Here is a 12,117-nt window from a genome sequence, read left to right on the forward strand (position 1 = left end):
TCTGTTTCCCAGGAAGAACCATCTTGTCTTTAGCCAGTGAAGAACGTGCTCAGAGTCCAAAAGATTGTGCAAATATTTACCATTTCCACCAGGCCTCCTTTCAGTTAATACCAAGCCAGCTGTGGATGGGTCATTCTTATAACTATGGAAAGTGGACTGGTCACAGCAACATTTGAAGGAGGGAGACTGAATAGAAGGCTACTGAACCAGCCCACCTGGATTCAAGACATATTTTAGAGGTGGAATCAATATGACTTACTGATGGATGGGATGAGGAGGGTGAAAGAATGGGAGTTTTGAGCTGGTTTGTTACATAGCATCATTGCAGCAAATACCCTTCCCATACATCCCAACTTACAACAAAGTGACATTTCAGACACCAGAAAAAAGAGAATATCCTATAAGCATCTAAAGAGAAAGGAAAGAGACTGGTAAGAGATAACAGAAAATATATATATTCGTCTCTGCCTCCTGTTCCCGCACAGAGCTCCTAAAATACTTCTATCGATAATTTCCGAAGGGATAAGAGCACCAGGAGCATTTTTTTTGTTCTCATATTTGGTCTTTGACTCTGGATCCTGACCCAGGGCTTCTGGCTCCCTTGGGATTTCCCAGGTGATAGCAATGTCCTTTGTTCTAATGAGGTGACTCTGGGTGGGCTCCTGTAGGGGGGCCTGTCAACAGAAAGACCCAGCCATGACTAGAAGCTTGGAATTTTCTGGGACTTCCCTGGTGGTCCAGTGGTTAAGACTTCACGCTTCCACTGCAGGGGCATGGGTTCAATCCCTGGTCGAGGAACTAAGATCCTGAATGCCATGGGGCCAAAAACCAAAAACCAAACAAAGAAGCTTGGAATTTTCAGCCCCACCCTCTGTTCTCCAGAGAAAGGAGAGGGGCTGGAAAGGGAGTTAATATTTGATTGTGCCTATGAGACTAATCCTCCATCAAAATCCCCAAAGTACAGGGTTTGGAGAGCTTCTAGTTGGTGAACACATGAAGGTGCTGGGAGAATGATGCCCCCCAGAGAGGGCATGGAAGCTCCACACCCCTTCCTGCATACCTTGCCCTATGCATCTCTTCCATCTACACATCCACCTGTATCCTTTACCATATCCTTTAGTAACAAACTGAAACAGTAAACTGTTTACACATGAGCTGTGACTGCAAAGGAAGGAAAAAGAATGAAATCTTCAATTTTCAGTAGAGGGGGCACTTCCCTGGTGGCGGTGGCACAGTGGTTAAGAATCTGCATTCCCAATGCAGGGGGCTCAGGTTTGATCCCTGGTCTGGGAACTGGATCCCACATGCATGCCACAACTAAGAGTTTGCATGCCACAATTCAGGACCCAGAGAGCCACAACTAAGGAGCTTGCCTGCTGCAACTAAGGAGCCCATGTGCTGCAACTAAGAAGCTGGTGAGCTGCAACTAAGGAGCCCACCCACCTACTGCAACTAAGACCCGACGCAACCAAATAAATAAGTAAATAAATGAATTAAAAAAATTTTTTTTCAGTAGAGGGAAATAAATAGATAATTCCCAAAACAGAAGTATCAAAAAGCAGCAGTTCAAAAAAGCAAACAAACAATGACGAACAACATAATTACTGAAATTAAAAATACCCTAGAAGGACTCAATAACACAATAACTGAGACAGAAGAACGGATAAGTGAGCTGGAAGATAAAATGGTGGAAATAACTGCTGGGGAGCAGAATAAAGAAAAAAGAATGAAAATAATTGAGGACAGTCTCAGAGACCTCTGGGACAACATTAAATGCACCAATATTCTAATTATAGGGGTCCCAGAAGAATAAGAGAAAAAGAAAGGGACCGAGAAAATATTTGAAGAGATTAGAGTTGAAAACTACCCTAACATGGGAAAGGAAATAGTCAATCAAGTCCAGGAAGCACAGAGAGTACCATACAGGATAAACCCAAAGAGAAACATGCCGAGACACATATTAATCAAACTATCAAAAATTAAATACAAAGAAAAAATATTAAAAGCAGTAAGGGAAAAGCAACAAATAACATACGAGGGAATCCCCATAAGGTTAAAAGCTGATCTTTCAGCAGAAACTCTGCAAGCCAGAAGGCAGTGGCAGGACATATTTAAAGTGATGAAAGGGAAAAACCTACAACCAAAATTACTCAACCCAGCAAGGATCTCATTCAGATTTGATGGAGAAATTTAAACCTTTACAGATAAGCAAAAGTTAAGAGAATTCAGCACCACCAAACCAGCTTTACAACAAATGCTAAAGGAACTTCTCTAGGCAGGAAACACAGGAGAAGGAAAACACCTACAAAAACAAACCCAAAACAATTAAGGAAATGGTACATATCGATACATACCTTACATATCGATAATTACCTTAAATTACCTTAAACGTAATGGATTAAATGCTCCAACCAAAAGACATAGACTGGCTGAATGGATACAAAAACAAGACCCGTACATATGCTGTCTACAAGAGACCCGCTTCAGACATAGGGACACATACAGACTGAAAGTGAGGAGATGGAAAAAGATATTCCATGCTAATGGAAATCAAAAGAAAGCTGGAGTAGCAATTCTCATATCAGACAAAATAGACTATAAAATAAAGACTATTCAAGAGACAAAGAAGGACACTACATAATGGTCAAGGGATCAATCCAAGAAGAAGATATAACAATTTTAAATATTTATGCACCCAACATAGGAGCACCTCGATACATAAGGCAAATGCTAATAGCCATAAAAGGGGAAATTGACAGTAACAATCATAGTAGGGGACTTTAACACCCCATTTTCACCAATGGACAGATCATCCAAAATGAAAATAAATAAGGAAACACAAGCTTTACATGACACATTAAACAAGATGGACTTAATTGATATTTATAGGACATTCCATCCAAAAACAACAGAATACACTTTCTTCTCAAGTGCTCATGGAACATTCTCCAGGATAGACCATATCTTGGGTCACAAATCAAGCCTTGGTAAATTTAAGAAAATTGAAATCGGATCAAGTATCTTTTCCGACCACAATGCTATGAGACTAGATATCAATTATAGGAAAAAAACTGTAAAAAATACAAACACATGGAGGCTAAACAATATGCTACTAAATAACCAAGACATCACTGAAGAAATCAAAGAGGAAATCAAAAAATACCTAGAAACAAATGACAATGAAAACACGACGACCCAAAACCTATGGGATGCAGCAAAAGCAGTTCTAAGAGGGAAGTTTATAGCAATACAATCCTACCTCAAGAAACAAGAAACATCTCAAATAAACAACCTAACCTTACATCTAAAGCAATTAGAGAAAGAACAAAAAAAAAACCAAAGTTAGCAGAAGGAAAGAAATCATAAAGATCAGATCATAAATAAATGAAAAAGAAATGAAGGAGACAGTAGCAAAGATCAATAAAACTAAAAGCTGGTTCCCTGAGAAGATAAACAAAATTGATAAACCATTAGCCAGACTCATCAAGAAAAAAAGGGAGAAGGCTCAAATCAACAAAATTAGAAATGAAAAAGAAATACAAAGGATCATGAGAGATTACTACAAGCAACTATATGCCAATAAAATGGACAACCTGGAAGAAATGGACAAATGCTTAGAAAAGCACAACCTTCTGAGACTGAACCAGGAAGAAACAGAAAATGTAAACAGACCAATCACAAGCACTGAAATTGAAACTGTGATTAAAAATCTTCCAACTTGGGCTTCCCTGGTGGCGTAGTGGTTGAGGGTCTGCCTGCCAATGCAGGGGACACGGGTTCGAGCCCTGGTCTGGGAGGATCCCGCATGCCGCGGAGCGGCTGGGCCCGTGAGCCACAACTACTGAGCCTGCGCGTCTGGAGCCTGTGCTCCGCAACAGGAGAGGCCGCGATAGTGAGAGGCCCGTGCACCGTGATGAGGAGTGGCCCCCGCTTGCCGCAACTGGAGAAAGCCCTCGCACAGAAACAAGACCCAACACAGCCAAAAATAAATAAATAAAATTAAATTAAAAATCTTCCAACAAACAAAAGCCCAGGACCAGATGGCGTCACAGGCAAATTCTATCAAACATTTAGAGAAGAGCTAACACCTATCCTTCTCAAACTCTTCCAAAATATAGCAGAGAGGAACACTCCCAAACTCATTCTATGAGGCCACCATCACCCTGATACCAAAACCAGACAAAGATGTCACAAAGAAAGAAAACTACAGGCCAATATCACTGATGAACGTAGATGCAAAAATCCTCAACAAAATACAATACAAGCAAACAGAATCCAACAGCACATTAAAAGGATCATACACTATGATTAAGTGGGGTTTATCCCAGGAATGCAAGATTTCTTCAATATATGCAAATCAGTCAATGTGATACACCATATTAACAAACTGAAGGATAAAAACCATATGATCATCTCAATAGATGCAGAAAAAGCTTTTGACAGAATTCAACACCCATTTATGATAAAAACTCTCCAGAAAGTAGGCATAGAGGGAACCTACCCCAACATAATAAAGGGCATATATGACAAACCCACAGCCAACATCGATCTCAATGGTGAAAAACTGAAACCATTTCCTCTAAGGTCAGGAAGAAGACAAGGTTGCCCACTCTCACCACTGTTATTCAACATAGTTTTGGAAGTTTTAGCCACAGCAATCAGAGAAGAAAAAGTAATAAAAGGAATCCAAATCGGAAAACAAGAAGTAAAGCTGTCACTGTTTGCAGACAACATACTATACACAGAGAATCCTAAAGATGCTACCAGAAAACTAGAGCTAATGAATGAATTTGGTAGTAGCAGGATACAAAATTAATGCACAGAAATCTCTTGCATTCCTATACACTAATGATGAAAAATCTGAAAGAGAAATGAAGGAAACACTCCCATTTACCAGTGCAACAAAAAGAATAAAATACCTAGGAATAAACCTACCTAAGGAGACAAAAGACCTGTATGCAGAAAACTATAAGACACTGATGAAAGAAATTAAAGATGATACAAACAGATGGAGAGATATACTATGTTCTTGGATTGGAAGAATCAACATTGTGAAAATGACTATACTACCCAAAGCAATCTACAAATTCAATGCAATCCCTATCAAACTACCAATGGCATTTTTCACAGAACTAGAACAAAAAGACTGCACAATTTGTATGGAAACACAAAAGACCCTGAATAGCCAAAGCCATCTTGAGAAAGAAAAACAGACCTGGAGGAATCAGGCTCCCTGACTTCAGACTACACTACAAAGCTACAGTAATCAAGACAGTATGGTACTGGAACAAAAACAGAAATATAGATCAATGGTACAGGATAGAAAGCCCAGAGATAAACCCACACACATATGGTCACCTTATCTTTGATAAACAAGGCAAGAACACACAATGGAGAAAAGGCAGCCTCTTCAATAAGTGGTACTGGGAAAACTGGACAGCTACATGTAAAAATATGAAATTAGAACACTCCCTAACACCATACACAAAAATAAACTCAAAATGGATTAAAGAACGAAATGTAAGCCCAGACACTCTAAAACTCTTAGAGGAAAACAGGCAGAACACTCTATGACATAAATCACAGCAAGATCCTTTTTGACCCACCTCCTAGAGAAATGGAAATAAAAACAAAAATAAACAAGTGGGACCTAATGAAACTAAAAGCTTTTGCACAGCAAAGGAAACCATAAACAAGACAAAAAGACAACCCTCAGAATGGGAGAAAATATTTGTAAATTAAGCAACTGACAAAGGATTAATCTCCAAAATATACAAGCAGCTCATGCAGCTCAATATCAAAAAAACAAACAACCCAATCCAAAAATGGGCCGAAGACCTAAATAAACATTTCTCCAAAGAAGATATACAGACTGCCAACAAACACATGAAAGGATGCTCAACATCACTAATCATTAGAGAAATGCAAATCAAAACTACGATGAGGTATCACCTCACACCAGTCAGAATGGCCATCATCAAAAAATCTACAAACAATATATGCTGGAGAGGGTGTGGAGAAAAGGGAACCCTCTTGCACTGTTGGTGGGAAAGTAAAGTGATACAGCCACTATGGAGAACAGTATGCAGGTTCCTTAAAAAACTAAAAATAGAACTACCATACGACCCAGCAATCCCACTACTGGGCATATACCCTGAGAAAACCATAATTCAAAAAGAGTCATGTACCACAATGTTCACTGCATTACTATTTACAATAGCCAGGACATGGAAGCAACCTAAGTGTCCATTGACAGATGAATGGATAAAGAAGATGTGGCACATATATACAATGGAATATTACTCAGCCATAAAAAGAAAGGAAATTGAGTTATTTGTAGTGAGGTGGATGGACCTAGAGTCTGTCATACAGAGTGAAGTAAGTCAGAAAGAGAAAAACAAATACCATATGCTAACACATATAAATGGAATCTAAAAACAAAAAAATCGTTCTGATGAACCTAGGGGCAGGACAGGAATAAAGATGCAGATGTAGAGAATGGACTTGACACGGGGAGGGGGAAGGGTAAGCTGGGATAAATTGAGAGAGTAGCACTGACATATATATACTACCAAATGTAAAATAGCTAGTGGGAAGCAGCTGCATAGCACAGGGAGATCAGGTTGGTGCTCTGCAACCACCTAGAGGGTTGGGATAAGGAGGGTGGGAGGGAGATGCAAGAGGGAGGGGATATGGGGATATACATATACATATAGCTGATTCACTTTGCTATACAGCAGAAACTAACACAACACTGTAATTTATAATTGTAAAGCAATTATACTCCAATAAAGATGTTTAAAAAATAATAATAAAGTAGCAGTTCAAACATATTGTTTAGAACCTTGGAGGTAAGTACAAAACAATCACCCAAAAGTGCTGAAAGTAGTTGCCTCTGGGGCAGAAAAAAATGGCAAAGTTTTTAAGGAAAGGAATAGTATCCAGAGCATAAATGGAAGAAACTAGCTCTTGTTAAAAAAAATTTTTTTTTTGGTACATTTGCACCAACATTTCCAGTGTCTACCTCTGCAAAAGGGATTTGGATTCTTATGTACTGATAGTGAAATAATAACCCCAGTCATTATTATTACCATCACAGTAGCTATCAGTTACAAAGTACTTACTGTATCCTGAACACTGTTCTACATATTTTATACATATATTAACTGTATGAGGTATTTTTACCCACATTGTATACATATGAAAACTGAAACATAAGGTAAGGGACTTCCCATGATTGCAGAGAATTTGAACCTAGACAGTCTGGCTTCAGAGCCTACAGTCAGTCCTGACAATCACGTATTTTCTATACTAGTCAGGACTCTGGTTCCAAGTGTCAGAAACCTACCTTAAACTGCCTTAAGTAAGAAGGCAAATTTATTAACCCATGTAAACAAACTGTATAAACATAGGGGTAGTGTTTTCAGAATTAACTGGATTAAAGGACTTGAACTCACTGTTTCTGACTCTTGTCTAAGTTCCTAGGTCTAGATGTTGGCCTTATTATCTAAGGCTCCTCCAAGTGGCAGGATATGCAGCCCCAGGATCTCCCTGGTAATAACCTTACAGCCTGTAATTCAAGGAGAAAGAGAACAACAACAGTGAGATACCACTACACACCTATCAGAATGGCTAAAACCCAAAACACCGACAATACCAAATGCTGGCAAAGATGTGGAGCAACAGGAACTCTTATTCATTACTGGTGGGAATGCAAAATGGTACAGCCACTTTGGAAGACAGTTTGGTGGTTTATTTACAAAACTAAATGTAACTTTACCATGCAATCCAGCAATCAGCTCTTTAGTATTTACCCAAATGAGTTGAAAACTTACGACCACACAAAAACCTATGCACAGATGTTGACAGCAGCTTTATTCATCATTACTAAAATTTGGAAGCAACCAAGATGTCCTTCAATAGGTGAATGGATAAATAAACTCTAGTACATCCAGACAATGATATATTAATCAGTGCTAAAAAGAAATGAATTACCTAAATCAGAAGTCAGCAAACTACAGCCCACGGGACAAATACGGCCCCCTACTTGTTTTGTAAATAAAACTTTATTGACACACAGCCATAAAAACATAAAAAGAAGTGAGCTATGAAGACATGAAATTACATGGAGGAACCATAAATGTATATTGCAAAGTGAAAGAAGCCATTCTGAAAGGGCTACATACTGTATGATCCCAACTATGTAACATTCTGTGAAAAGGCAAAATGCTCTCTCCTCTAGTTTCCTGAAATAAATCCAGAGAATAACTCTGACTGCTTCACTGATGGTCATACACCCCTCCCTAGGACTGTCACTGTGGTCAGGAGGAGAATGAGATAGACACTGGCCAGGTCTGAGTCACATGCCCATTACTGTGGCTCGGGGGGTGGGGCAGGATTACAGTGGAGGAAGAGGAGCTCTCTACCACGGGGAAGGGCAAGGAGAGTGATGCTGTTATCAGGAGGAGGAGGGACAGGTGCTGGGCAGAAAAAATAACAATGGCTACACCTCACCTGTATTATGTACGTATTTAAAAGTTCTTTTAGTTGTTTCTTTTGAAAAAGGAAAAGAACACTTACCGTTTTTCAGCTTGAAAAAGTGGTTCCATTGGGAAGGAGGATTAATGGAGAGAGAGAAGGTCAGTGGGAAAACAAGGGTTGAGAAGCAGAAAAGAAAAACAAATAGAGAAAGAAGAGAACTCAGTTAAGTGTATTAAAGGCCAAAAGACATGGCATTTCCTGTGTATGGGCAAAATTAAATTTGTAAAATTATATCTATATAAACTGGAACAATTTTATTCTTTAAATAATATTCTTATAGACAAAGATATAATTATGAGACCCAGTTCTAGCCAAGTAGATGGAGGAGTATCCTGTGTGAGACTTCCAGGAAAGTTACTGTTTCCTGATCAGATAAGGATCTTTGCCTACCTGTAATGTAGACATTGGACCGAGATGTACAGCAGCCATTTAGCGAACATGAAGACAAGGCCCACACCCTAAAGATGACAGAACAGAAAGACAGAAGGAACCTGTGTCCCTAAGGACACTGTGGAAGCACCTTTCCAGCCCTGGACTTCCTACCTCTGGACTCCTTGTATATGAGGGAAAAAAACTCAAGCCACTGCAGTTAGTTCCTGGCCCCAGAACACTGGTATCTTAATGTTACAAATAGCTAACATCACTTTTATCACTATCTGGAGAACTTACAAGTTATACATTTGTATTAAAAACATAAAACCTTCTCACCATTTTCTACCTAAGACCAAGCTGTATGTATTTAACATGGCTGACTAAGGCCACACTGAGTGGCTATGGGAAGCTACCTAGTTGGAATAAGAATTGAAACTAAGATTTTGACACGATCAGTAACATTTTCAGCCAAATGACTAAATGAGTTCAACTTCAGCCTCTTTCTGATTTTTATAAAATTACATGTAATAGCATGGCTTTATTTTGAATGAGGCACAATTACTTCCTATGAACCCCTACTATTTATTCTCATTTAATCCTTATATAATCAATGCACTTCTAACAGTAACAAGGAATAAAAACCATAACATTTTTCATTAACTTTTTATTTTTAACTTAATTTTACAATAAAGAAACAGAAAAGAAGTAGATCATTAAAAAAATACCATAGCTGTCAATTTTAAATGAGGTTCTTGTTAAACAAAGCAATAACACTACATCCTATAATTACGTCTTTACTTGTATATACAAGAACTGTGTGCAAAGTGCTTTTCAAACTATAAAATAAGACTTTGGAATAGGATACAAATGGTTATCCCTAGGAGTTAGTTACCTCCAACTGCTTGTAACGAATCACAACTGCTTACATTCTTACTTTGCATCTTATTTATTTATATACTAAGAGAAAAGCCACCATTTTCTGATACCAGATTGATAGCTAATTTTTTAAAATAACTCCCGACCCACAGGTCTAAATTTTATTTTTACATATAATTCAGTTACTGGCTTCATTTTTTTCCCTAAATAAATAGAGGACAGCTTTTAAAAAGCAAATATTAGTAGATCTCTTTAGACAGATACATTTTAATCAAGATGGGATTAAAAAATAAAAAACATCAAGTTACATGTAAGAAAAAAAATAAGGAAAAAAAGAGTCTTCAGAAAAGCAAATTGTATTCTTATACTTTTTTCTTCAGATAAACAAAGAACCACCCTCTAGACTAGGGATGGATTACTTTCTCTCTTATTGAGAACACTCTGAACACATGATGCTAAACCCAACATCACACATACCAAGAATTTTAAAAATTATTTGATACTAAACCTTTGTATCAGAGAAATCTTTAAAGCATAAGGTACATCTACATGAGCAGGGGGTTTTAAAAGGTATGCAGGAAGGATAATTCCAAACAGAGCCTTCAAGGATCTAAATTACAGTCTTCTTCTTAGTCTAAATGTGGGAGGTAGAGGAGAGACACAAATTTACATTAGTTGGGTATGTCTTATTCACATGGAAGCATATGGCCTGCTAGCTTGCAGATCTCTCCAATACCCCTTGTGAAATAGGTGTATCTCCAATATTATACCCCGAAGGAAAAACTGAGGCACTAAGAGGTTAAGAGTCCAGTCTGTGTGGTTTACCAGTTGCAGAAAAGTGATTTTCATGTGTTTCCTCTTTGACCTTTGTAAAAACAGTATAAATAAGTTTTCATTTTATATTTCAAAGCACCCTATGAAGCAGAAACAAGATGTCCTCAGTTAAAGGAAAATTATTACAAAGGAATCCATGGATATGATTGAATACAAATCTTATTAATGATCTGCAGGTTCAGAACACATTAAGCCCATTCTTCATCATTTCCATTAGCAGGTTATGTCTATTCTGTGAATCATTTGTAAAAACAAAGCCTAGTACATAGGGCTCTACTTTGTCATAATGATGCCTGAACACTAAAGTTAGAGCTGTGCATGCCCAAGGAAGATTATGGGCAGCCCACAAAGTGGACGTGGAGAAGATTCTTCCAGTCGTTTTCTTCTACTGAATCGCATGGTGGTTCAGTGACTAAGAAAGAAAGTCGATTTCATCTCATTTGAAATTCACTCCTGGTTTGCATACTTTCTCATTTAATTTAGAAAATTAAAAATACCCAGTTATAAATCTGTTCTTATTATCACAACTTTACCTTGGAAAAGCAGCTTATATTTCTCTATGGGAGATAATCAGGTAAACATGTTACCAAACAATAATTAATAATTTAATGTCCTTCAAGTTCAAGGGTAGGGTAAATCTAAGTCTGTTACTTATAACCTAGTTGAGATTGATTATTCAAGTATCAGCAATATTAGTCCTTAAAATGTTATCATTTGTGTAGTGCAAAATATATATATGTATATATGTACACAAACCAAACTACTGGACAACAAAAAGAAATGTAATCATCACAAACTAGGAGTTTCATGTGAGCTCCACAATCCATTTCATCCTGAGGTCATCCAGGCCCAGTAGTCTTCTTCAGTAAAATATTTTCTTCAGTTCAATTTTCTTTGAAAAGAAAGGAAAAAAACAATGTCCTATGAGTATAAATGCAACCTGAATATGAAACACATCCACACCAAAGAATTCGCTGATGGTAACATAATAATAATATTCAAATTCAAAATAAGACCATAAAATTACAAATGATCCTTATGAAGTTACTTCATGTCACTTAGAGCTCAATAGGAAAGATCCAACTGCAAGTGATGACATTACCAAGTAGTTTCTAACAAACGATTTAAATGTACATTCCTCCTCTCATAGCTTCTCGATTCTCATCTTTTTCTAGTTGGCTATTCCACAGTTCAGATTTTTGCAAATTATTTCATAATTTTATCAAAATGGAAAGTTTTGAAACAAAAAAGCTTCATAAAACAACAAAAGGTTGACAGATACACAACCTGGACTGTTCATTTAATCAACACATATTATGTATCTGTTACTTTCCAGGCACTGTGCCAGGTACTGGGGATTCAGACATCTCTGAGGCAGGCTCTTAGCCCTCAAAAAAGCTCTCAGTTTAGTTGATGGGATGGGGATGGGAGGGACATATAAACCAACAACTCAGATGTGTATAATGTGATGGTTTTACTGATAGCAGAGTGAGC

At 37.7% G+C, this 12,117-nt stretch overlaps 2 protein-coding genes across 13 annotated transcripts in view; one reads left to right on the forward strand and one right to left on the reverse strand.

Annotated features, from left to right (window-relative positions):
* MASTL (microtubule associated serine/threonine kinase like) overlaps nt 1-12,117 on the forward strand; it is a 75,007-nt gene that overhangs the window by 35,093 nt on the left and 27,797 nt on the right. For 2 of the 7 annotated variants that reach the window (XM_082385373.1, XM_082385375.1), the window contains exon 12: nt 13-948. The exons of 3 other annotated variants lie outside the window; for them this stretch is intronic. In XM_082385373.1, the coding sequence (XP_082241499.1) occupies nt 13-176 (164 nt within the window). In that variant the 3' untranslated portion in view covers nt 177-948. 2 more of the 7 variants (XM_082385381.1, XM_082385378.1) reach the window with 2 other exon arrangements.
* ACBD5 (acyl-CoA binding domain containing 5) overlaps nt 7,855-12,117 on the reverse strand; it is a gene marked incomplete at its 3' end in the record, with an annotated part of 38,186 nt that continues 33,923 nt past the window's right edge. For all 6 annotated transcript variants that reach the window (XM_082385505.1, XM_082385502.1, XM_082385504.1 and 3 more), the window contains one exon: nt 7,855-11,515. In XM_082385505.1, the coding sequence (XP_082241631.1) occupies nt 11,503-11,515 (13 nt within the window). The remainder of the gene's footprint in view (nt 11,516-12,117) is intronic.

The sequence above is a fragment of the Balaenoptera borealis genome (genome assembly GCF_965194805.1).
Source record: "Balaenoptera borealis genome assembly, chromosome: 3".
Classification (NCBI taxonomy): domain Eukaryota; kingdom Metazoa; phylum Chordata; class Mammalia; order Artiodactyla; family Balaenopteridae; genus Balaenoptera; species Balaenoptera borealis.